General features: G+C 42.4%; 1 protein-coding gene across 2 annotated transcripts in view; it reads right to left on the reverse strand.

Annotated features, from left to right (window-relative positions):
* lamc3 (laminin, gamma 3) overlaps positions 1-26,510 on the reverse strand; it is a 143,558-nt gene that overhangs the window by 99,832 nt on the left and 17,216 nt on the right. For both annotated transcript variants that reach the window (XM_053853530.1, XM_053853529.1), the window contains exons 3-4: positions 12,349-12,479; positions 9,963-10,129 (exon numbers count right to left, since the gene is read on the reverse strand). In XM_053853530.1, the coding sequence (XP_053709505.1) occupies positions 9,963-10,129; positions 12,349-12,479 (298 nt within the window). The remainder of the gene's footprint in view (positions 1-9,962; positions 10,130-12,348; positions 12,480-26,510) is intronic.

The raw sequence follows: 26,510 nt of genomic DNA on the forward strand, positions 1-26,510 counted from the left end.
TTGGAATTAAAAATGTCTGTGGATGGGTCTGTGTTGACCTGATTCACAGATAAATGTCATTACTGAATGACAAATTGAAGTGGAGTATATTTTAGAACGTGATCAAATGTCGTCGGCATCCAGACTTTCCAGATAGAATGGTGCGGAAGTACAGATCATCATGGACGTCAACGTGTCGTCTGCAAGTAGCGCAGGTTGAAGACAAGTTTTCATGTGTTACATCTGTACATAGTGAAGCTTTCACGTTCCATGTTTGTCATGATAATGCAACGGATGAAGAAATGGCTAGAAACAGCCAGCATAACGATACTTGAGATTGTGCTGCTGAAGTTAATGCCAGTTATTTTTGTTATCACATTAGTTGCTTACTGCTGTTGAACAGTAACACTTCTAGTTTGAACTTCAGATTTTCAATTACAGTTTTGATCATAGAAAAGCAAGGCTTGCATTGCAAGTATGAAGTATAAAACAACAAGTGACATTTGAAGTGCATTTGTGCTCATTGCAAGACAACTATTGAAAGAACCCAACTCATTCTATGTTGTATGGTGGTGGTAACTGTCCAAAGAGACACAGTGGAATCTATGCATCACGTCTGTCTGCCTTGTGGCTTCTCCCCAGCAGGACAGTCCAGGACTCAACAGAGAGGCACCTGGATGAGAACCTGGGCCTACTGCATGGTTTATTCCTCTGTGTGGTTTGGAAGAATTAAAAAAAAAAAAATTTCCGTTTCTCACAACCTAAAGCTCACGATGACAGTGTATCAAACCCCGTCCACAGGGAATCAGAGTCGGTCACATCCGCTCAGGTTCTGTGTCAGTCGGCCTTTCATCCACATGGATCTGGAGATGACAGTCACCATATCTGATAGTTTTTGAGCTGGGTCCCAGAGAGGATACATTTAAATCACTGACTCTGTGTCTCTTTTTGAAAGCCACAAAACGGCCCTGTCTTTCTCCCAGAGAGTCGTCACTTCAAAATGAAACGGGCGGACTAGAGTAGTGGCTATTTGGTAGCAACTGTTTCACATTTTCGCCAACTGTTTCATTATATTGAGCAGCAAAACAGTACAAACACAAGTTTAATATTTCAAGCAAAAATGTATTCTCGGGATGCTCCGATACCGATATCCAGTATCAGTCCTTGCTCTGATACTGGTCTATTTTGCGATACTCGTACTCATGAAATACTCACTTGACAGCACCTGATACCTACTACAATGTCAACTTGTTTGATAGCATGGATTCAGTGCATCGCAGGTTTCTCCCGCAAATGAGGACGGCTCTTTTACACATGACACATACACTCAAATATATAATGTAATGTGTATAATATAAATATGTGGTGGACCTCACTCCGCTTGTAACCAGCACACAACCAAGTGTCCTCCTCACCTGAAATCAGCCAGTGAAAAATGACATGAATAGGATGTCATTCACATTTTACGGTAATTTTAATGTGCTACTTCCTACCATTATCGCGCTTCAGCTATCGTATGTGATCCCGGAACGTAACCCTGGCGATGTCATATAGCAGCATTAGCATAGATAGCACACTCGAAACTCGAAGTGGCGTCCTGTTCTGGAAACGTGCTGAAGAAGAAAATAAATAAATAAAAGGCATCATTTAAAATGGTTGCTTTGTTATTAAGTATTTGTACTTGGATTGGCAAGTACTGAACTGTCAGTACTTGGTCAACGAGAAAGTGGTATTGGGGCATCCCCAGTTTATGCACTCAAACTACATTTAAATATAAAACTGATAGAATTGAAATTCATGCAGATTACTACCTCATCTTGTCATCGTTCCTGTGTCATGGCTGCATCGCCTTTCAGTCATAACTGCATGAGTATATTTGCCCACCCACTGAGATCATGGCTTCTTCGAATCTTGACAGAAATATGCTGTTGTTCAGCCTCCTCATCTTATCAAACACAACCTGACCCGCAACCTTCAACTTCAAGTCAGCGGTGAGGAATGACGCGGCACAAGCAGCCAGGCAGGCAGCGAAGCCAATGACAACATCACACAATGGAAATCATGGAAACCTGCAGCCGCTCTCTGGCTCTATAAATGAATTTCCATCTCCGGGGGGAATCATTTTTGAGCAGAGTGATGGGCTATTATCCTCTCAGCTTTGCACAAGCCCGGGTGTGTTTCCCCACTTGTCTCTTAAGTACACTTGTTCAAGATGGGGCAAGGCATTATGTCACGAAACATGGATTTACCACTTGCTACAATGAGCTGATAGAAATGTGTTTGAAGCAACTCAGCAGCATCGATGAGTTGGCGCTCTACACCAGGGTTTATCACATGGTTTCAGAGCAAGGACACTTGCTTCATTCAAAAGGCTCATGGACCTCTCAAATCAATGCTGAACTGGAGGCTGTGTTGTAGGTCAGTGGGATCTTAAATATTCCTCCTATTAATATCTGTTTTACGACATATATTTCTTAGTCACAGAAAGTAAAGACGCAGATAAATACACACCGATTTTAAATTCAGCAGCTACAGTTTTGTCCATTTAAAAAACACAGCTCCAACGTTCTCATATTCAGTTAAAAATAAAGGACGAAGCTTCCCATATTTCTTGTTTGGATTTTCTGTTCTTTGGAAAAATATGGATGACATATATTGTCATACTTAATTTGTGTTAGAAAAAAAAATAAAAATCTCAAGATAAGTATGTTGACATGTCCCCTCGACACATACACACACGTTTGTATCTTACCAAATTTTATTTTCCAACTATCTTACCAAACTTAAATTAAATCATAATGTCCCAGTTATTTTGAAGTTTTAATCCTCAAATTGGCAAAAAGTCCTCAAAAGGAATTGTGTTTCCAAGAATTGGTACCCACAAGTACAACTCTAACACACACGCACCACCTTTGTGGTGGCCACTCATTGACATAGAGCATAACAGCCCCTCACCCTAAACCTAACCATCCAAAACACATGGATACACTTAACCAGGACTCTGGACCGTGCTTAAAAGTCAATTATATTGTCCTCGTTGTTTTGAAGTCTCCATCCTCAAATTGAGGTTGAACCTTGTGGGGTTGGAGAAAAAGGGCCCCCCTGAGGAGGTGTCCACCCATTAACCATCCATCTTCATCCACTGATCTGTTGCCGGGCAGCAGGGGCATCAGCTTCAGAAGGACACGCCAGACGCCCTTCTCTCATGCAACATCCGCCAGCTCCGACTGCAGGATCCTGAGTCGCTCCCAGGCCAGTGAAGAGACATAATCCCTCCACATGGTCCTGGGTCGCCCCTCTGTCTCCTCCCAGCAGATTGGGCCTGAAACACCTCTAAAGAAAGATGCCCGAAACACCTCAACTGACGCCTCTCAGCGCAGGGAAGCAGAAGCAGTGGCGCTACTCCGAGTGTCTCCCGGGTGACAGAACTCTTCAGTCTATCTCTAAAATTGGTCCTCGCTCGGATAGACATGCGTATATACACACACACACAGTTTTGTATATCTAGTATATGCTGTCCCCATCATAACTTATGATATAACCTAATTATTATGACCCAGTTATTTAGATGTTTTAATCCTCAAATCGAGATTTGGACATCGCAGAATGTCAACAAAGCAAAGCTTCCCCACTAGTAGGTATGTTTCCAAAAATGAGTCCCCACAAGGACACCAGTACAAGAAGAGACAGACACACGTCGTGATTATTACGGCGAAGCATCTAAAATCACACACCACAATTCACTGTGTTGCATTACACAGCTGATGTGGTCTTTGGGGAGCACCATCACCATGTGGTTATGTTTTTTTTTTCCCCTGCATTTTTCAACCGGTTATTTATTGAATAAAATAATTCCATTGTTCCATTTTATCTCAGATTCTTTCTACATTTTGTTCCCATTGATTTCCAATTCCATTCATTGTCAATGCAGGACTGTTGCTTAAATAAAATGTTTTACAATTCATATTCAGCAAATGAGATGAAAAAGGTTTATGTTTCCTGGTATACTGAAAAGCTGTTTTGCAGTGAAACAATGCGCCTTGTGAGCTAACTCTTACCTCGACATTATGTCTCCCCTTGGTGAGCTATTTTTTTATAGAGCGAACCAGTCAAAAGAGAGACATCCAGGATATGATATCAGAAATAATAACTGCAAAAAGACTGCAAACACTGAGCAGAGAGAAAATATATTTGTTCATGGAACATTCTACTAGACCATTTAGGGTTCAGTGGAACTGTTGAAAGACAGACACACGTTGTCCCTCCAAAACTTTTTCTTTTAAATGAAGGTCTAATAAAATGAAAGCGCCAGACTTGGTTCTCCTTAAACCTTCTTCCTAGTCATAGAACGTCAGCAGCGTCAGACAGTAAAGAATCTTAAATCCTTGCTCGATTCAGACTGTTAGCAAAATGTAATATTCATGGAATCCCACCTCTGATCCCTTTCATTATTAATACAAGAAGTTTGATGTGTGCGTTCCGAGCTTTGCCGCTCCTTTGTTACATAAATCATCCATCAGCAGTTCTGTTTCTACCTGCAACTGGTAGGTTTGACGCCGGTGGTGTGGCGTTAAGTGCCACGGCCTTGGGATGAACCAGGGTTCAGAATGAGGGGCTGGCGTCTCTCAGGGTGCCTCCGGCCATGAAGAGCTGTCGACCTGGCCTCCTGGGTTGCTCCCGTGTTGCGTCATTGTGTGATGTATAATTAACATCGGTTTGCAAGCTTTTATTTGCCTTCACACCTCAGTGGCTCCAATCCAGCTCCACCAGTGTAGTCAGGGCTTTTCTCAAACAGGCTTTCAAAGTGTTGCAATAATGCACAATTTCTCATCTACGTAGTTCCAATCCCACTGCTGAGAAGGTTCGCTCTTCCGACTAGGTTTGGATTCAGTTGGATTTCTGACTCCAGATTTGTTCTGAGCAACTCCATTGGTTAAAATTGTTTCCTCTGGCAACTCAGGTCACAGAGACTCGCTCAGGTTGGTGATCTACAGGAAGTATTTCATGAGTCTGAAGCACGTATTGTTGATCTATCTGAAAGGCTTTTCACACCGACCCAGTTCTGGTTCTGGAACCAGTGCTGTTCTGGACTCCCAGAACCTTTGTAATGAACCAGTCTGTGTTGATATAGGTTTTCGTGGAACTAAAGTGGGAGTGTGCTAAGAAGTGTTACTTGGGCGGATGTGAACTGACAAGCAAAATGATATACAGTTGTTTTTATCCAACAAACTATGAGGAGACAGAGAAGATGATTATGTCCAAAGCGTCTTGTATGAGATATCTGTGTATATATTTCGCAGACACAGTTCACAAGCTCAAAGCACCTTTTAGCCATGAACTAACTTTTTCCCATCTGAACATGCCAATCATTTCAAAATTAGGTTCTGGAACCCCAAGCGGCACACCTGGAAAGCCTTAAGGTGGATTGGCACCAGAACCGTGTTTTAGCCAGTGGGATGTCTGGACATCCCTGAATTGCAAAACATAAATCTTCAGAATGTTTGTAGAATGCTTTACTCGTCGTGGCATCACACTGGTCGACATTTTCGCTGAATATGGTCAACATTCGCAGATTCACAACCCTTTTGCAGCCGTAGCTCGGCCATATTTGCCATATTTGTTTACCGGCGCGGTTATCCACTTCTCATGAGTTGCTACACTGGAAGCGTACTGTTATCGATGGGATGTCTGAGCTGAGGAAACCAGCTCCAAACTTGAAGCAATTGTTTACAAAACTTTCCTCACAGCTTTTTAATTTGAGAACTATTTTGGTGTTTCTTTTTCTTGGCACAAAGCCTGACTTACAAGGGTTTGGGAACCTTGGGGGTGAAAAAAAAAGTAACTAACAGTAGACTCACTTTAACTCACAGGACTCTATATGACTCAACTTGGCATAAGAAGCTACTTGGCTGTGTTGAAGGATCCTCAAACCACATCACTATCATTGATCAAGCTGATACTTGCTTGGCTTCTCATGCTGGATAGAGGTTGAAAGAGACCCTATCCTGTGTACACAGTGTGACCATAGCTGATGGTGGTCTCTTCCGAACCTTACCCCTCACCATAGAATTTGACTGCCGTCACGTGAAAGGATCTCTTCAGTTTGGGCTAGCTAGTGTACACACATGACCTGAATTGTCTGCAATCATAACTCCAGAAGTCAGTGTTAAAGGTGAAGTTGGTGAAGTCATTTTGTAAGGACACAAAAGAAGGGTGCTGACAGATGGCTAATTTTGGAGGAGGACGGCTTGCCGCCTGTGAAGAAACTTGTTTATTTGACAGACCACAGGACCGGTTCACATCGACCAACCCAAAAAACACATCCTCAAAATCCAATAATCCATACTACATGTGTTTCCTTTTCAAATTTGCTATTGAAATAGCCCACTTCCTGAGTGTAAGTTCCGCAACTCGCATCACGGTATTTTCCCCAAACACCGAGCTGGTATTAAGAAGGCGCCTGACTCAAATATGAAGGGCTGAAAGGGGTGAACTCAAGCGAAATTAGTTATGTGCCTGACAGAGATGAGCAATTACGCTCAACAGTTCTACGCTTCAACGCGGCGTCTCTTTTATACACCATGTGTTTATCTCTTCACATACTGTATTGATTAAGTCAGGCAGCCACTGCTTGGTTTAAGACGCCATCTGCTTGGAACACAGAGTAGGAGTAATTAAAGCACGCTTTGCACTTAATAGAATCCCAGCGTAATAAAAATAAGAGCACAATTTGCAAGCCACTCTAATTTATGTGCCTCATCCGTTCGCAAATCCTTCCTCGACATTTCAGAGTTAAAGTGCAAACTGTGATGAGCACAACCTGATAACAGTCCCAACAATTAATTAATTATATATATATATATATATATATATATATATATATATATATATATATATATATATATATATATATATATATATATATATATATATATATATATATATATATATATATATATATATATATATAGTAATTGCCTTTAATAGTTTTATTTTATTTTAATTTAATTGAACAGTTTGCTCTCCAGACAACACGGAACCTGGAGTTCCTGCTCCACTAATCACACTGATGCACAAGACACGTCGCAGCTAGGATGATAACAACAACAACAAACATGGAGGAATCCCTGAACAAAAGCAAACAAAAGCATCTGTTTGCTTTTGTTCAGGGATGTTTTTCACTACACAATGGCCAGGGTTTCCACTACTCTGAATGTATTTATATATATATATATATATATATATATATATATATATATATATATATATATACCTCGGCTCTTGACCACAATCCGTTCCAGACGGCCGCTCAAGAAGCGATTTGTATGAAATCTGAATCGATTTTTCCCATTACAATGAATGGAAAAACAAACAATGCGTTCCAAGCCTTAAAATAGGCTTTTGTAGGAGTGAATGTAGAGTGTCTGCTGCAGGTGCGCTGTTCCTCTATGTGTGTGGCCGCTGCATGTGGGAGGGGTTGCCGAGTGAGTGACGTCTCTCCAGAAGTGAAGAGGTGCTCGGTGCGTGTCCAGCTCTGAATGTGCACTTCTGTGCAGTTTGGCTGTGACAAAGTCATAAACCAAGTAAGGCTCTGTCCCACACTCGCCTCATCCCTGTCCCAGCTCCAGCTGACAACAGGACATCAAACCCTGGAGTGCCCGCTCCAGCCTCGGAGGTGTCGGGACACGTCTGCATACAGAGGCTGAGTTATACACAATAACAAAGCGCGTTGTGGGTCAGCTGATCATTCCGCGCACGTTATGTTTTTTTCGGCTTTTTTCGGGGGAGTTCAAGCTCTGGATTTCCAAAAATCTGAATTTTTTTTTCTGCCTTGTGGGGACAGTACAGTATCCTTGTGAAGGGACTTTTTGTCGGTCCCCACAGGTCCAAACATCAATTTGAGGATGAATACTTCAAAATAAGTGGATCTTTATAATTGGGTTGAAGTTTGGTTCAGAGTCCAGTTTCAGTTTAGCCATTTGTTTTGGATGGTTAGGTTTAGGATGAGAGGCTGGGGGAAGCATTATGTCAATGAGAAACCTCACAATGTGAAGGGATAGCAATACAAAAGTGTGTGTGTAATGGTAAATGTGCATGGGCAACAGAGGATCAAGACATGGTGCAATAACATGTGCAGATGGTTTCAAATGGTCTCTTGTCTCTGTGGCATCATCTAAGTTTCTAGTCTAATCCTACTACTTCTAGTATTTCTATTGACAAATTTTGGAACAGTTGAGTAGCAAGAAAAAAACTCCATTGTCTCCATTAGAGGGTTCAAAGTACCGCATTTGTGGGTGTAATTGCTGCCTACTCAAATTATTCAGTCTACTGGACATTGGTGTCATTATTAAAATAACATTCAACATAAAAACACAACAACCACACAACAGAGCCTCCAAAGTTCATCTGGAAGAACGTGTCGCTAAATAATCTTCTGGACATCACCAGTGGTGGAATGGGACCATATGCCAAAGAGTTCCACAAGGGTCAGGGCTTAATTGAAAAAAAAAAAAAAATCTCCAGTGGCAAGATCAAGTCTGTGACCAGACGGGATCAACTGACCTTTACATGGGTCATGTGATATCCCTGGGTTTATTACTTGTCAGACTGATGATGTGGCTGGATGAGCACCAAAATGGCCAGCAGGCCAGTGAAGGCTCAGCAGTGCTACTCCAGAGCATTGAACAAAGAAAAATAATATAAAGATTAAAATAGTATCTAGACTTCACCAAGTAACATCTTATTTCCAAAGAATATTTCCTATTGGACTGAGGTGTAGAATAGTATCATATAGTATTGCCAAGTAGACACACGTTGATACATCAGCCATTCATTTGAAGCCTGTTTTGCCTTCTGCAGTCTTTCCTCGCCTGCAATGGAAGTGGGTCACGAAAACAGAAGATGGAGTTTAGGGTTAAGCCATGATGTAGTGCACTATTTGGTCTGGATGTTCCATTTCATGCCGCTTGGTATATAAAGCACCTCATATGAGCATCTGCTTTGGGATATTACGGTGTTATCATGGTGTCATATGTTGATGTGGGGACTCTCATCGCCCTGCACCTTTTGTGATCCACACTCCCCCACCTGGAACTCGAAACGTTTTTTGCTCCTTTACACTGCCTATGCATCAACACGGAATAAAAAAGGTGGCATTCAGCGGCAGTACTGGGCGCAAAAGTCCACTTTCCCAACATCAATATATTACACCATGGGAGTGAAGATGGGTTGGTGCGATACGTACCAAGTAAAATCCACAAGAGCTCGTGACTGCTAACTCCCCCTACACCCATTGTTCACTCATGCTACTACTCTGACTACTCTTGATTCTCCCTACCTGCACTCACCTGCTTTCATCTCAACCACCCTCTCTGGATGTTTGATCCCAAATACTCTTTTCACTACCTTTTCACTACCTAATATGACCGTTGGTATTAATGGCCAAAGTTATACATCTCGACGCGGTGGCTGGACTCTCCCCTGGAGACAGGGTGAGAGTCATTTGGGAGAGTACTTCTCCATTACACAACTCCATTACATCAAGATAGGCCACCAGCTGAAGTGGATCAGTCATCTCCAAATAGGAGGAAGCCATGGGGCAGACCCAGGATACGTTGGTGGACTAAGGATGCCCTGTTTGAATATCGTTGTCCTGGCAACAGCCTCTATGACAGGACCTTGGTTTGGTGGTGGAAGAACTGAGGGGTCTAAAATACATTTTTAATGAAGCTGTGGCAACATGCTGTGCAACATTTTGTAAGTTGTAATGTTTGTAAATCATGAAAGCAGAGATTTCGTCATCATCAAAAGTGATCCGGACCTCAGTGATCCAGTCACTTCAAAAGTCTGGAGCCTTTCTGTCGACATGTCAGGTGAAGTGGGATTTTGGGAGACAGCCACTTGTCACTGTGGATTGTTTGTCTTTGTCTCCGGCTGCCTGCAAGCAGTCGGTTTGTAAGAGGGATAAAAGAAAGGCTACTCACTCAAACACTCGTTGGCAGAGTCCCCGGTGGCCCGGGCCCATGGTCTGTCCTGGTAGAAGGGGTGACATCTCTGACAGTCCTCACCAACGGTGTGATGTTGGCAGACACACACAAGACCGCCGTGTTCGCCTTCTCCACACTCGCTGGCGTGACCGTGACACTTGCATCTGAGGGGTAACAAGGGCAAGACGTTACGACATCTCCTTGTCCCCAAATTCGTCTCTCACAGTGAGCGGATTTGAGAGCTGAGGAAAGGTGACTGTCAGAGGGTGTTCACACTGTGTGTGGTTGTCACTTCATGTCATCAAAAAAATCTCTCACTTTTGATTTCCCCTCAGCAACAGCAGTGGGTAACATGCTCTTCTCACAGTTTCAGCAACAAAAACATCTATGTACATCCTGTTGAATCATTGAATTATTGATTATTAGCTGAGCATGTTTTGTGTGCGCCTGGTTTTGTGTGTATTTATTCACGCGTGCGGTGCACATGTATATGTGCGTGGAGTATGTGCATCCATGCATTTTTCTGTATGTAATTACATGTGTACAGTATGTACCTGTGCGTGTATGTGTACGCATGTGCGTGGACATACAATATTAACACGTGTGTTAATTTTGTATGCGATCATGTATGTTTGGAAAGCTGCGTGATATTTATACGTTATATATGTGTGGATGGTGAGCAACTTTTTCCTCTCAAGTTCTGCCTTTAACGTTAACTAGTACGTGACCAATCCAAGTATGTAATTCCTCTTATATTGACCACTCAGATTTTCACTCCACACACTTTCAGTGCCATGGAACATCCCTTGTCTGTTCTGTCTAATGATGAATGAACCAAGAAAGTGATCATGGATGTGTTGAAGTGATGTTGAACACCATTCTATTGTCAAAGCTTTCAGCCCGAGGATTGTATCAAAGACTAGCTGCTGCCAAAATTGTCTGCATCTGCTGGACATTTACAATCGAATGGAGAAAAAAGTTTGATCCACGACAACTCATAAAATACTGGTGGCAGCAAATCCCTCATGCACGCACGCCAGGTTCCTGTGTGACTGGGACCTGTAAAGCGGTTGTGATTGAGGACAGAGACTTGTCACAGAGCGGCTGTCAGATTCAGCCGACTATCAAAGATCTGCCTGCCCGAGGCGTAATCCCACTTGTCGCTCTCAATAATTTACTGCATCAATCCATAACAAGACCAGTTCAGATGTAGCTTTTCAACGTCGTCCAGCGTGGAGGAACTCGATGATGAACAAAAACTCAAGTCGTAAATCACAAAAATCGTTCACTCGGCGCATCAATTAATGATAAATCCCGGCTCTTGAACAGGACTGAGTTGTCAAGCTCTGTGCGTTAAAGGCAGTGATACGAATCTCACGTGTTGTCATCAATTTCTCTCCCTTAGGTGTTGCGACAACGCGAGATAATTTGTCATGCTGCTGCTGCGATGCAGAGCGTTTATGACAGCTGTCAGATAAAGTTTATGTACATTCCTCTGAAGGCTTCATCTCCACTGTTCCATCGTCCACTTCTGTCCGCAGTTCCAAGGTGCACCCAAGTCCTAGGTGTCATGCCCTTCAGGAATCAAAAAATAAATCAATCTTGATTTAAAACTTGGCATCGATAGTGTGATGCTGAAGCTAAAGTTGTTCTTGTCACTTGTGCAAAGACTGACTGAGAACAAGGTGTTGCTTGGCATGTGTGATGAGGAAGTGAGTAAGAGGAGAGTTTGAAAGAGACAAAAGAGGGAGGAAATAGGTCACTGAGTTGCGAAAAAAGAAGTTAAGCGTTGGCTTGCCTTGGTTGAATTACCTTTACCAAGGGAGAACACAGGAAATAGCCAACTTTTGCAGCATCATTTAAAGGGGTGCTAAAGTTACACCAAGGACTCATAGGTCTAAGAGTATGATTCTAAACCCAGGTGCAAGTACACTATACCAGCTTTGTTTCAATACAAACACCATATGTCTTATTTCAGAGCGTACAGGTCTTCTTCATTTACTGCGTGAAGTCCAGCGGCACCTTTCAAGAAGCCACTGAACCAAGTCATTTAGAATACTGGACCTGCGGGTTATCCAACTTCAATCTGCAAAAACGGCTCAAAAAATGTTTTCGGTTTTAAAGTAGAAGTTAGCTGAAGCAACCTGGAGTCAAAGTTGATCAATGGAACGCCGATTACAAGACTCACCAAATGACAACGCACAAAACAACCATTCACTTAATGTGGCCCTTTGAGGACGGATTTGTGGCTTAGGCCATTGATGTTTAACTGTAGAAGTGAATCTGAGGTTGTCTCAGACGTCTGAGTGGTGGTCAGGAATACAAAACATAATTGCAGCACCACAACTTTATGACGGTTGGGATTCAACAAAGTGCCTCTTACCGTCCGCCCACAGAGAAATCAGAGATGGCGTAGAAATACGACTGCAACACTTTGGCGTCCATGAAAATCTCATCCCCAAATGTGTTGAGACGGTCCAGAGATATGAGCAGATCTGTGGCGGTCACCCATTCCTGGAGAAAAAAAAAAAAAAGACATCAAACACATGCCAGTTTTGAGATGAAAACTCCTTGACTTTATTCACATCTGTGAAGAGAGATGCAGAGTTGGGCTGCTGTTCTTAGAGCCACATGGAAGCAGAGTGAAAGTAAGACGGATTTGGGATAATGGGATGTGACTGAGAAAGGTAAGCAGAACCGATCAGATGCTCAGAAAGTACAGGTACGTGATTGAGGAGTGTTGATAAGCAAATACAGTCGGGAATGTGAATTAAAAATACGAACGTAATGAGAAGGGCGACCAAAAATCGACTCAAAACTGAAAGGATTAGCAGCGGTATGATGGAAGCCTAATAAAAACATTTTAAAAAAATTGCTGGCACTGCAAGTTCTACTTCAATATTAATAGATAGTGCTTGGCAAAGCCAACATCCCTGTTATGATTTAAGCTCCTCTGTTTGAGTGTACCACAAAGGTAAAGCTGGGATGAAGAAGAGGAGGATATCAAACAGAGGAAAAGTAAAAACCCAAGTGCCAAAGCGAGGTAGGAAGGAGAGGCCCGGTAATAGCAGAAGAAATAACAAGAAGAGAACTTTAAAATAAATAGCTGGAGGGAAACTTTCTGTCTGCTTCTTGGTTGGTTTGGGACTCCGCGGCAGTTCTGCAAAAACTCTAATGTACATTGTGAAGCTTCTCCCCAGAGGACTCTTTTGAAGTTTAGCGAAAGGAGAGAACATTGCGGTGTCTGGCCTCAGAACAAAAACTGTGTGCTCGGTCGTTTATGTTTGCCTCATGAGTAGTTGAGGACTAAAGATCAAGAATCAGGAGGGAGCTGTGGACGAACTGTCGGGCTCTGCTATCATGCCATACTTTATTTATATCAGCATACTGTGACACTGGTGGGAATGTGTTTGTGCTGGTGTGTCTTCATCCAATTCTTTCATGGTTCCAACATGCTGTAGCACAGGTAAAGGCCCATTTATTTTCATTGTTACACACAGATCCAGATAAGGAGCCTTCTATCTGTGCTCTGCGTACATGTTGTCTGTATTGCTGCACGTTTCCACAAAGCTTACGGGTGCGGACCACATCTAGCAGTACCGCCACCGAAAGCGAGGGGTCAGTGTTGCGGTTACTATCCGATACGTAGCCCTAATGAGACACGACAAAAACATAATGCCGGAACTTTTCCATCCTCCAGCCTCACCGACCACCGCCTTCGACAACGTTGCCTCTGTTTCCCTGTCACATTTTCCTCAAGAGGTACATTACAATGTATTGTACGTTACAACAATATTCTTTCAATGCATTTGAAAGGAACACCAAGTACAAAAATGATGAACAAAAGAGGAAGCTTGGTCGGTTGAAAAAAAGAACATACATACATACATACATACATTTCAAGTGGAAGTAGTTCTGCTGAGAAGGTGATGGGTTGCAGCCTGCCACCTCTTCAGGACCTGTATGTCTCCAGGACCCAGAGACGTGCAGGTCGGATCAGAACCGACCCTTCTCACTGTCTGTTTGTTCCTCTTCCCTCTGGCAGGAGGCTACGGTCGAGCCAGACCAGAACCTCTCGCTTCTTCCCCTCGACTGTTGAATTCGTGATCAGCCTTTGTTATTTTATTTTATTTTATTTTATCTTATGACAAAGCACTTTCCTAGTTGTTGGGATCCCCATAGACCATGGCAATAAATTTGATTCTGATTCTGATTCTCTAATGGTTAAGATGAAACAGGACAAAGAAATTGTGTGAAAAATTGTATATCAATTTCATCGTCTGACTTCATGGGGGCCACAAAAATACAAGCAAAGTCATTGTCAAGGTCTGCTGTAGCAGAACCATTCATCTCTTGAATTCGCCTCAAGTTCTCTTTACTGGGTTATGTAACCAAGGTGCCTTTAGGGAGAAATAAAAAGATGCCTGATGACACCCTCCGTTTTTGCTCAAAAATAATGAATATGAGCAACTAAACGAAGAATGGCATTCCGAAACAGGGCTGCTGAGAGATGTCACTGGGGAATCAGAGGGATCAGAGGCCAGGTCAAGTGTCCACAGGTGGTCTTTGTGCTTGCAAAATGAAATGGCTGTGCGAGCTTTTAGATGTTGTCATTCATTTGTATTGCATCTTGTACTGCAATAATAAGGTGAATTTTACTTTGAGACTTCTGCCAACATTTAATTGTTGTTCAGTCGGAAATGTGCTTCAGGAAGTGGGTTTTTGGTATCTCTCCATGTTGTCTTGCACGCTGCACTTAGCTTTTAAAGTTTCAATTGGGAGCATGTGTGTGTGCTCTTGGCCTGCAGATCTAGAGCAGACCATCAAAGGGTCACAGCTACTAATGGGGACCCCTGGTGTGCATACCACACACAGGAGCACACACGCTCACTGCCCTGGCTTTTATCAATGAATCGCTGCTGCTTTTATAGATAAAAACCTTCACCTGCGTGACAGTTTTGTAATGGGGATTAAAGCGAAGCAGGAGTCGGATCATTTTTAGAAAACCTATACAGTTGTTGGTATTCACCGAGGATGGAAATCTCTGATCCTTTCAAAGGTTTTACTCAGAGCTTAGAGATTCACCCGTGAAAACATGCAGCATTATAATCTTTCAGTCTTTTGTCACAGTCTAGCCTCAGTTGTATTTGCTTTTCACCTCAAGACTCTCCCACACCAAAGAGCCATAACCTTCTCTAGGTTAGCTTTCATTTTTCAATGGGGCTTTACTCCTCAGCTGTCATCCCCAGCCCTATACCGATGACACAGTCACTAACTTTCCATACATCAATGGAACCCTCCACTTTTTGGCTTTCATCCGTTGGTATTAGTCGACACGGTGATTTGAATTATGCATCTAAATCACCAGTGACCTGAGATGACTTGGAGTACCATTTGCTCTGTACTCGTGTCACAGAGAGACTCACTCAGTTTTGTAGAATCAACAAAAGTAAGTATTTCATGTCAATTTTCCACCCTTAGGATCATGGTTAGCTTGAGTTTAGACATTAAAAAGGACTCTCACAAAATATGCACTCATAAATGTAGAATGAAAATGCAACACAATTAATCTGTCGTCCTAATCTTGATTCTTGTGTGGTTCATGTAAACGCTTCCAGTGAATGAGGATTCGTTCAAGAGCCGTTCAAGTGAAACTCAAAAACTTGTCATCTAACTATGAACATTTCCTGAAACTTTCAATTAAACGTGATCACAGCGTTGACTGACTTTGCAAAGAGACAGACTTGACACGATAAAACAACCTTCACATTTCCAGCACAGCTAACTCCACAAAGAGCACTGTGTATCCGCATTTCCACGGTCTATAGATTGACTTGTGGACATAAATTGTGAGGAACATGAGAATGCCCACTGCAGTATAGCAGGTGTTTCTACAGCAAACGTATCTTCATCACCCTCCGTTGTCACACCTACCTTCCGTATCCATGAACCTTGCTGGTTCTTTCCCTTTATCATCTCCGGGATTCTTGACCCAACACTCGGTACGTGTACATGCAAAGAGTAGCCCACTATTCAGGAGACTGTCGTCTTTGTGTTACAAGAATGATGTTGAATAACTTAAGTACACAGTCTCGCTTTTGATCACCGACTCACTTAGCAACCACGCTAACAGAAGTAATGTCATCTCCTATAACTAAAAAATCACATCCTCTTATGTTCTTGTGAGAACAATCTAAATAACCAGCGTGAATGTGGCTGATGACAAATCTACACGTCAACAGATCAGCGTCATCAGCGCAAGTTGCAAAACACGACTGATATCAGGTTTGTCACACAAGTTTGTTTAGTTCCGCTGCGTTGCTGAAGTTTGCACAGCGGCACATCAGCCAGTCCAATCACAGTCAAGCTACTTGGCTACATGCTAGCTTGGTCCAGCTATTAGCCGCGTTAGCCAGGTTGTGTAATCCGACTAAGAGAAATTCAAATTTCTCCCCTGTAGTGGGACTGAGATGTTCACATGCACTTTAAAAGTCTGAATTTAGCTGATCTAACACATTAATGTGGTCTTCTGAGCCGCCACGTGAACATGCTCACTGTCTGTTCTGTCTATGTCCGAACTGTCCACCCACACAAACTTGTCTGCAAAATGCTTCGATGGCTGACACTTAGATGGTCTCACTTCTGATCTTGTCCATTCTTCCAATGCCAACCTCAATACTCTGACTCGTCTAACTCTGCTTCCTGAGTCTTTTAGTTAAGTGGGCGTTTCTCTGAATCAGTCATGAGGCACGCACACATTCATGACTCGACATGGCTGGCAAACTAGCCAAGAACCTTCACCTGAACTTTTTTCACGCATGGCGTGCATTGACTCGCTGAAGCGCCCTCGATGTCCACTTCATCCGAGATAACATTTGCATTTTAAGAGTCCCCTGAGAAATGTTCCGATAAGTTCACGGCCGATAAGCACGTCGGAGAGCAACTTCAGTGCACCGTTCTGACCATTTGTACTCTGCGGCACATTAAAAGACATAAGATAATCCTTTCATTTTAATTAGTACAAGGATGCTTTTCAGCAGCTCTGCATTCGTAGCTCATTACGTTTTCTTACCTGAAATGCCCTTGTTAGTTACCTTCTACAGGGACCCTTTATGTCGCCTTCCTCTCCCGCTGCAAGGCCTTATCTCTGTGAGCTGGAGAGCACTTGAGGATTTACACTCGGTGTGTTTGGCAGACTATTGAGAGCTGCTTTCCTTCCAGTCCGACGTCAGAAATGAGTGCAGTTTAGCTTTTGTTTCTCCATCGACTTTAACAGAGCGGTAATGGCAGCTGTTCTCTCAAAAAGGTTTTAAAGGCAGCGATTGACCACAGTCTGACGTAGAAATGGACTCATTTAGTTCTCAGTTGGCAGAACATGGATGAAGCGAGTGGTGAGATGCGAAAATGCCAGTCACAAATGAAGGTAAACTGAGGTTAGAACAGGGCAAACTGTGTTGTCGATTTTGAATAGAAAAAGATTGTTTGTACCACCTTGTTCCTTTCACTAATCTGTGTGTCGCCGAGAGAAAATGATAAAATAGATGAAAGCATTTCAGAGAAAGCTGTTGTCTGTTGTCAAATTAGCCGGTGAGATTCAAGCCTCCTACAGTTTGTTATTAACTCAATAAAATGAAACCAAGCAGCTGCTCGTGGCTCTTGTATGTTTTAAACTGTCCTATTACATCAAACCCTACGTGACTATCAATCCATGAGTAAGGCCCAATTCCCTTTCTCACCCATCTCAATTGCTCTTGGTTTTGAGTACCTTCTAGTAAGAAGTTCCCACCGACTACAATGTGATTGACCTGATTTCTTTGAATTGGGACTGTACTTCACAATGTTTGCTGACATCACACGTAAAGACAGCTTAAGCGTCATTGGATGCCGTGGTGTGTTTTGTTTACTGTATATCAAGTGTCGTTTTGGAAATGCCATCTCCAGTGTTTTTGCAACTTCTTGCATCAGTGCTGAAAATCTTACTTCATTGTGTGAACCAACGGAGAAGAAATGGCCGGAGCCGAAGTCGGCTTCATCGCTATTTTGTGGTGATTCATCTGAGGTATGTTCAAGTGAACATTAGCCTGAATGCTAGCCGACTGTTTGTTCAGAAGAAATAACAAAACTCAGTGTTGTATTGCTAACTTTGTTGCCCCTTTAGGTCACTAACGTGTGATACGAGGAGAAAGCGTGAGGAGAGTAGCGTTTGATCCAGTCTGGCCTGGAAACGCCTCGGGATCCCCCGGGAGGAGCTGGAGGAGGTTTGTGCAGACCGGGAAGTTTGGGCTTCCCTGCTCCGAATGCTGCCTCCGCGACCCGACCCCGGATAAGCGGCAGAAGAAGGTGAAGGTGAAGGTAGCGTTTGATGTTACGCCAATGCAGCAACCAACATCATGCCAAAATCACTTAGTGCTTCATTTTGTGTTGATAAACAGGTTTGTTTGAGCTACTTTAAAGGCTTCAGGGATGATATATCTGATCAGTTGATACCGGAAGGAAGTCCCAGACGTGGTGCATCGTTCAATTTTGTAATCCAGTTGTTTAACCTCAAAACAACACATTTCGGTGCAAAGCTTCTATATGATTTGAGCAGCCTCAACAACACATCACTTGGGGACAGTATTCTCTTCCACATCTGCTCAATTCTGATGGCCTAAACCCCTCACCATAAGAGCATTATCGGCAATGTCTAAAACTCATGGATTGACCTGCAGATCAAAACGTCTCTTCCAGTAGCTGTGAACATGTAGAGGATAGATGTGACCAGAGAGGCTGATGAAGATGAAGGTGGAAGACTCCTCATGGGAAAGACAAAAAAGGCTATAAAAAGACGTCATGGTACGATGTAAGGGCGGCCTGTGTGTCTGGCAGGTACAGTCATGTGTGCCCAAACTAATGTCTGCTGTATTAAAATACGTCATTATTACAGTCATTGAAATGACATTTCAGACCCCGCTCATTTGTCTGTAACCTTAAGCTTGGGAGGTTTTAACACCTTTATAGGTGATAAAAAGTCTTGCTCGCATGGTTGGCATTTCAAAAAGTGTATCCCATAACTCCCATTTCTAAGTACTGGAGCATTATCATATGAAAGCGTTATTAGTCACGCTCGGAGGAGCAATGCTAATTGTGTAAGGAAAAGGAGACAAGGCTCCAAATATCACTTACTGCACTGAAAGGAAGCAGTTTCTTAGGGTTAATTAGCAGGCAGCCCATTACTTATTATTTGTGCAAACCACAGCAAAAGCATAATTAACTTTGATTCCAGCTCCGTAGGATTTTGGAGTGGGAGATGCATGCTGACTGGGTGGAGGCGTAGAGGATGGCGATCGGCCGGCTTTTGTTCGTAAAACCTGCTGGTCAGTACCTTTTCACTTTCCACTATTGCTGTTTCCTTCCACTCCGAAGCCCCTAGCAGCAGGCGTCAACGCGAGAGCCTCATTCCAATGTTAATAACTTTTTAATATAATTGCTTAAGTTCACTGTGCCCTCAATATGTACTTCCCCTCCCTCCCCCCGCCTGTATTTTACTCATTGTCATTCAGCGTCGATGCTCCAATTTGCCACACGGCTTTTCAGAAGAGGCTGCACGGTGAGGGGGAGAGGACGGACTGGTGGCCGAGGAGACAAACTATTTTAATGGATGACTGAACAAATTAAATTTGAATGCAGCAGCTTTCATCTTATGTGTGATTAATGGAGGAAAAAAACAGCTTTACAGACTTGACAAACATTCTTTGAAGTAAACTACTTGGTCACGGAGCACTGCAGTGTGCCGTCGAGCCTTTGCGATTCAACAGTTTAGGTCCCTATGGACGATTCCTTAGTGCAGGAAACGCTTTAAAGGCCCATTTATGCTCAACGTCACGTAGATCTGAATACGGACGGAGCCTTCTGTCCATGCCCTGCGTTCATTTTGACACAACAATGGCTGAATTCTTCATCCTACAGTTGTGGTATGTTTAACGCCCTCATTGACCACTGCTGCCTCTGTTTTGTCTTTTGTGCAAGAGGAACATTATCGGTACTACCAGAGTCGCCATGTTGTTTTTGGAGTTTGTCGTTGCCATAAGGTTTTGACTGTGGGCTGCTCCCCCTGAGGGATGTATTGGTAAAGAACGCATGGAAGCATGTGATCAGTGTTGTACGTTTCTTTGTAAAGGGAGCATCAATGAGCCCTTCGTTCCATGAACTGCTTTAGCCCAGAGAACCATCCTCTGCGTCACCAACTCCTTGAGTTCATGTGGACAGTAGAGGGGGGTGCAACCATGAGATCCATCTAAAGCAGGGATCAATGTTTAAAACGACATCAATGTAAAAAATTAAGGCGTGCTACTCAGAAGTGCTGAATTTAGTTCCTTGTTCCAGTGGTCGAGTCAGTTCCTCAAAAGGTCCTCTGGACCAAAATGCTGTGTGTGTGAGCTGTTTTGGAGTTCCCAGTATGGGATATCCCATCTTCTACTGATATATTAAAGTGCAATGCAGTCTATGCTTTGTTCTTCTACTTTCTTTAATTGAAAAATAATGGAAAAAAGTAATGAAAACTATGTTTTCTGTTATAAAAAATAAAACATAATGACACAAACAATTCAGTGTTTTATTTATTTATCTCACATTTATACAGCAAAGATTGAAATGCTCTACGTCGAAGGCCTTTCACACCCCGATTTCAATTCAACAATCCACCTTGACACCTTCCTCTGAAGCAGAATCAGAGTAAGCTCTTTCTAATCGACACTGAAATAAATAATTGTGAAGGCGATGTCTCCACGTTTGTCCATCTTGGTAGAACAGCACTATGACGTATGGCTTTCCTTTTTGTGTCTGTGTGTTTTTTTTTTCTTTTTAAGCTTATCTATCCTGGTGAGTACCAATTTTGGGGAAAACACCTCCTTGCGGGGCTCTTTTGCCAGACCCCACAAGGTTAAGCTTGAATTTGTGGATAAAGACTTCCAGATAACTGGTTAGGATTTGTCATTTGTTTTGGATGGTTAGGTTTAAGGCCAGAGTCGGGGGAAAGCAATACGGCAAGAGAAACCTCACAATGTCATGTCGTAACAAGGATAGCAACTTGAACTTGTGTGTGTCCATCTATTAACATTTTTGTGTGGACCAATCTTTGACAAGACGCTGATCTGGTGAGTTGTTTTGAAGGGTGAGAGGCGAGGGAAAACATTTTGCCACAGACTGGTCCTCACAATGATAGAGCTACAAACATGTGTGTGAGAATAAATAATGTATTTTACTAAAGCGAGAGGGTTTATGATGAAACTTCATACATTCATGCATCCATGCACACTGACTTTGATGTACATTTGGGATCTGTGTTATTTTCACTTGCATCTCAATGGGCGTAGGCTTGTGAGTACATGATGGTCTGCTGTGAGCAGATGTTTGCGGATACACATGCTTGACTGTGAAGGTCTTGCCAGTCAGGTTTGTTGTTTGTGTAAATATGCATGTGGAATACATGAGCTCTGCTATGTGTGTGTCTGATCAAGGGGCATTGTTATGAATCTGCCTGCATGTGGAGGTAAACAATAAAGGCATGATTGAATTTCTATGGATTTCAAAGATCCTTCCAGGTGTTGGTTCTCATCTTGTCTGGCTTTAGGACCCACACATCACCTGCCATTGACAAGTCATGAATCAAAATGAACTGCAATGAAAACAATGGATGCTGAAGAGAAAATATGAGATCCTCATAACAAAATATGCCAAATGAATTGTAGTCTAACAAACGAAATACGATCTTTTGCTCAGTGGCCATTGACTCACTGGCTTTATGAGCCACTTCTGAGTCCCATCCCACCAGGTACTTTGAAGACATTCAAGCACACCAAACACTAGCAACATTAAAGCATTAACTCAATTGTTCATGAACCTTTGAAAGATCAAATCCATTTTTGTAAACAACAATTACACTTCAAACAGCTCACTTAATTACGACAAACAAAAAGCACCAGGCGTTCATGATGTTCGACGAGTCTGCATCCTTCCTCATGATAAGCCTTTTTAACGCCGATCGTCCACTTGTCTTGATCAAAGAAACACGTCTGTCTGCTTCAATTAAACCGAAGGATTGGTTGAACATTCTGCACGAGGCTCCATCCATAAGTACACGACTCTGAAAGCGTTAAAACGCGAATTTGACATCACCATGTGATAAACCCTTATGAACTTACACATCCAAGACAGGAACTTAATCTCCATTTGCTGGACACAAAAATGGCCATTTATGAATCTCATTTTGCGGAATGATCACTTGCAGGAGAAAAAATTAATCCCAAAGCTGCTAGAACATTAAACATGCATACACATACGTTTAATATGGAATGAACCTCCACCGGCTTTGAAGTCAGAGACAATGCAGCTGATAGAAACAGGCTGTGGGGTTTTAGAGAGCACATCAACTGAGCTAAATGCACTTTCTGGCCAAGTCCGTGATAAATATGTGTTCACAGATAACAACTGAAAAATCTCCTGATATTATCAGTGATAACTGAAGCCCTCTTCTACCTCTGGCAACCACCAAGTGAGTCACTGATGCTGCCATTGAAACGCCCATCACCACCAACCTCCATCTTTTTTTCAAACTTGACTTGGAGCTGTTCTGCCCAAACATATCAACAATAATATAATAGGAGTGAGAATGCATTGCTCTGACTTAGTGATCAGTAGATGAGGCATCATGAAACAGTGTTGGTTTAGAAATGATGTGAGGTTTCATTGAATTTGTTATTCAAGTCCAAACATTTGGGCCTCTGAAAATCAGGACTCTGTTTCATGAAACCTCATCTACCCATCACTGACAATGGTAATCCAATTCATTTCTAATCTAGTTCTGTATGGACCTCATGTACTGCAACAGGTATAGCCTGCCATAAACCAGGGCTTCCCAAACTTTTGACTCGCAATCTCCACCACCCCGAGGGGTGTGGAATATAATCTTATATACATGTTCTCTTAGGTCTGTTCTAACCAATACAGTCTCACTGCCAAGGCATCAAGTCGCCACTTGTTTCAAATGGACAACACGACAAATGGATCCGGGGCCCATTCAATAGAACTGATTCATGACTCTTAATTTCACTTGTGATCAACAACCATATTTTATCAACTTACACGGAAACAAACCAAAACCTTGTGAAGTAGCATGAGCCCATGTGATCATCGCAAAAACGGAAAGTCCAACCAGCAGCAGAACCAGGTCCAAGTCATATTAATCAAATTTAGTAAAGAAAAAAAAAAAGAACAAAAGAAATCATCATGAAAGTACTTGAATATTGAGCTTTTTTAATGTCATGACATGGAAGTGTTGCATTGACTTTGCACTCACTGTAAAATATGAATAGTGACGTGATCTACTTTGTTCAAAAGGGCAAAGGATTTTATGGCACCAAATCCATATTTACCAGCATTTAATACAACATCATAAACAGAGCTTTTATAATCTCACAGGTGTATAGTCCTGACATGAATAATGCAGTGCTGGGATTTGTGTGAAAATGCCGATATTCGTCCCGGCACTTCCTCTTCCATCAGGGCTCCAGCGAATGGGTTTTTTTGTGCAGCTCACCCAACCAATTTTTACTGGGTTTCCCATTTTCTACTTTTCAGTAGTCACTCAGCTAAGAACAAATGTCACCGTTAAAAAGGATCATAACTTCCCCCTTTTTTTTTTTTGCTGGTGAATCACTCGGACTGATTTTCTTTTGCATTTCACAAGCTTTTGTTTTGTTTCCTTTGAGCGAAAAGCTTCTTTTTCTTTCAACGCCCATCTGTCACTTTTGCTCCTGTGTCCCGCGTGATCTAATGAAAGGAGATATACAGTTTTTTTTATTCTAATGGGAAAACGGATCACAGTCGATTCTCATCCTTCGCATCTTGTTTAAGAAAGAAAGGCAGAGCAGCAGAGCAGGAGGAGCAAAGATGTGTTTGGCAGATCTGCACTGAGATTTGCCACCCAATCTATGTATTCTTGCCTCTTATTGATCCCCTGCAGCTTTATAATCAACCGGTCGATACGCGCATCCAGAGCGCACTGATCTACCGCCAGCAGCACCATTAGTAGTCACTTTCTAATGTAAGTAAGGCTTCCACACTTCTGCATGCACACACCTCAGTGCTTTCTGTCGATACAATAAATCAAAATGAAAGCTTGAGCACCTCACATACAAAGGCCTTGTTTACAGAACATATAGAGGAAGAGAAATGCTCGGCCATGTATAGCTCTGACGGCACTGTCCCCTGCACACATGGCCACCGGTCACCACTGGCAGAACAGCACTATTCGTAAAGCTCTTCCTTTGTATTTACATATCTTCATATATCCCTATAAAACAAGGTCTTTCTATAGTCTGGGGAGAGCAGGTACAGAGACCCAATGCCTCACCGGTCAGCATTGTTGGGACTACGTTATCTTTTGTAATAACAAGTGCCATAACGCGTTCCTTTGCCAAAATTACCAACGCGTTTATCATTACTGTGATTTAAATATGCACGTTACTCGTTACTTCACATTCACAACTCTTTAAAAAGTTTAAAAAAGCAGTGTCCATAATACGCATTACAGGCTTCCGTGGTAGACGTGAAGCCCGCGTTAGTCATGTAACGCAACGTCGGGCATGTGATAAAAATAATGGCTGCGATCGATGACGGTCCAGATGTGGGATTCCTATCGTGGATATATTCTCATTATTTTTCCTTTTTAGCAGTAAAAGAGCAGAGAAATATTGCAGTGGTGTGCAAGCTATGTGGAAACTCGATAACACGTCCAAAACAAGCATTTCCAATCTGGCGTAACATCTTCAGAAAGCGCAGGCATCGACCAAGCTCGTGGAAAAAGAGCTCGAAGCAGACACTGCTAAGGTTCGCTGGTCTGACGCCACAGAAGAAGCCACTGCAGCCAGACAGCCGTAGCTTGACTTTGGGAAGCCTGTTTCACAGCCTTCATCTCAGAGGTAGTTGAACACACTAGTAGCAGCGAGGTGTGTTGTGGAAGACATGCTGCCTATCGCAGCTGTGGAGTTGTCACTGCAGTTCATGTTTCCAGTTGCTGTAGATGTGTTGCTGTTGAGATGATCATCAGCATCATCGGTTTGGCACCAGTGTTTGTTCCTGCTACTACTGAGTGTTCTGTAAAAGAGTTGATTATTTTGCACTGGTAAAAGTATAGTTTGTAATCTAAATGATTTCAATAAATGTGCCCATCAAAAGTTTCAATATTGTCATTCGTTCACTTGCAATCTCACTGCCATTGCACCTTTAGGTCACTAAGTGGAGACTTTGTAATGGGATTGCACTTGAAGTGGGTTATAGATCATAGATAGCCTTTACTACCTGACTGTCTAGTTTAGCAGGCTACACAAATAATCGTAATGGGTCCAATTCTGTTTGGTTTCCGACCCAGCCTGGTGCCCGTGACTGTTCTAAGATGATTATGTTTGAGCTCCACTATAATATACAGCTTTAAAAAAGTTACTTTTGCTAATAACTAGAAAGGAATGAGTAACTTGAAGTAACAAACTTACTTTTGAACGAGGTAACCAGTAACTGTAACTATGCTACTAATCTAAAGTAACATGCCCAACACCGGCGGTCAGTGGTTAGGAGGCATCTTAAAGGAAAGGAAGTCATATCAGATGTGGAGGAGCAGTGGTGCAAGGGAAAGCGAAAGAAGGAGGACGGAAACGCTCCCTTTCCTGAGGAGGCAATTCATTTCCGCTGCTTGCATCTCCGCTGAATAAGTCGGTCGGACCTTCGAACGCAGTACTAAATTAATCAGCAGCACAAGCGATGAGATTAATTTCATTTATGTTGCACTGGAGAATCTAGGAACTGCTTATACTGGATTACATCTATAAGTGAGCGACGCAAGGGCTGATTTGAATGACATGATCACAGTGAGCATCCTGACAGCACCGTTGAGTCCACTGTAAATATTATGAACTAGGTAGATGAGGTATCATGAACCAGTACTGCAGTGTTGATGAAACACAGACCTAATTATTAGAGGCCAGATGGCGCTCTTGGTTTAGAAAGTGATGTGAGCTTTCAATTTATTGGTTGCTCAAATCTAAACATTTTATAGCAAACAGTGCCATCTGGTGGCCTCTGAAAATCAGGACACTGTTTCATGAAACCTCATCTGCCCACCACTAAGATGTACCCATTCGTAATATTCTTGAATTTATCTCACAAAATATAATGACAAATGACAAATGAAGTGCTAAGATACTTAAACGTGAACTAAAGTTTGCGGGCATTATTATTGGAATGTTTTGCAGATTTTTTTTTACTCTTTTTAAGTGAACATTTTTGCTCCTCTGCAGCTCCTTGTCACAACAGATCACAGAATTGGGGGCAAGCTATCTGTGCATTTACTTGTTCAAATAAAAATCCAAACAAGCACTCATATGAAAATCCAGCATGCATAAACACAGCTCAGATAAATGCTTAACAGCCTTTTTCAAGCCCAAAAGCCAATGCTACGCCGAGTTTTGTATGCCTGCTGCGATTCGGACCACCTGCCGCGAATTACTGTTC

This window comes from Synchiropus splendidus, chromosome 1 (assembly GCF_027744825.2).
Source record: "Synchiropus splendidus isolate RoL2022-P1 chromosome 1, RoL_Sspl_1.0, whole genome shotgun sequence".
Lineage (NCBI taxonomy): Eukaryota > Metazoa > Chordata > Actinopteri > Syngnathiformes > Callionymidae > Synchiropus > Synchiropus splendidus.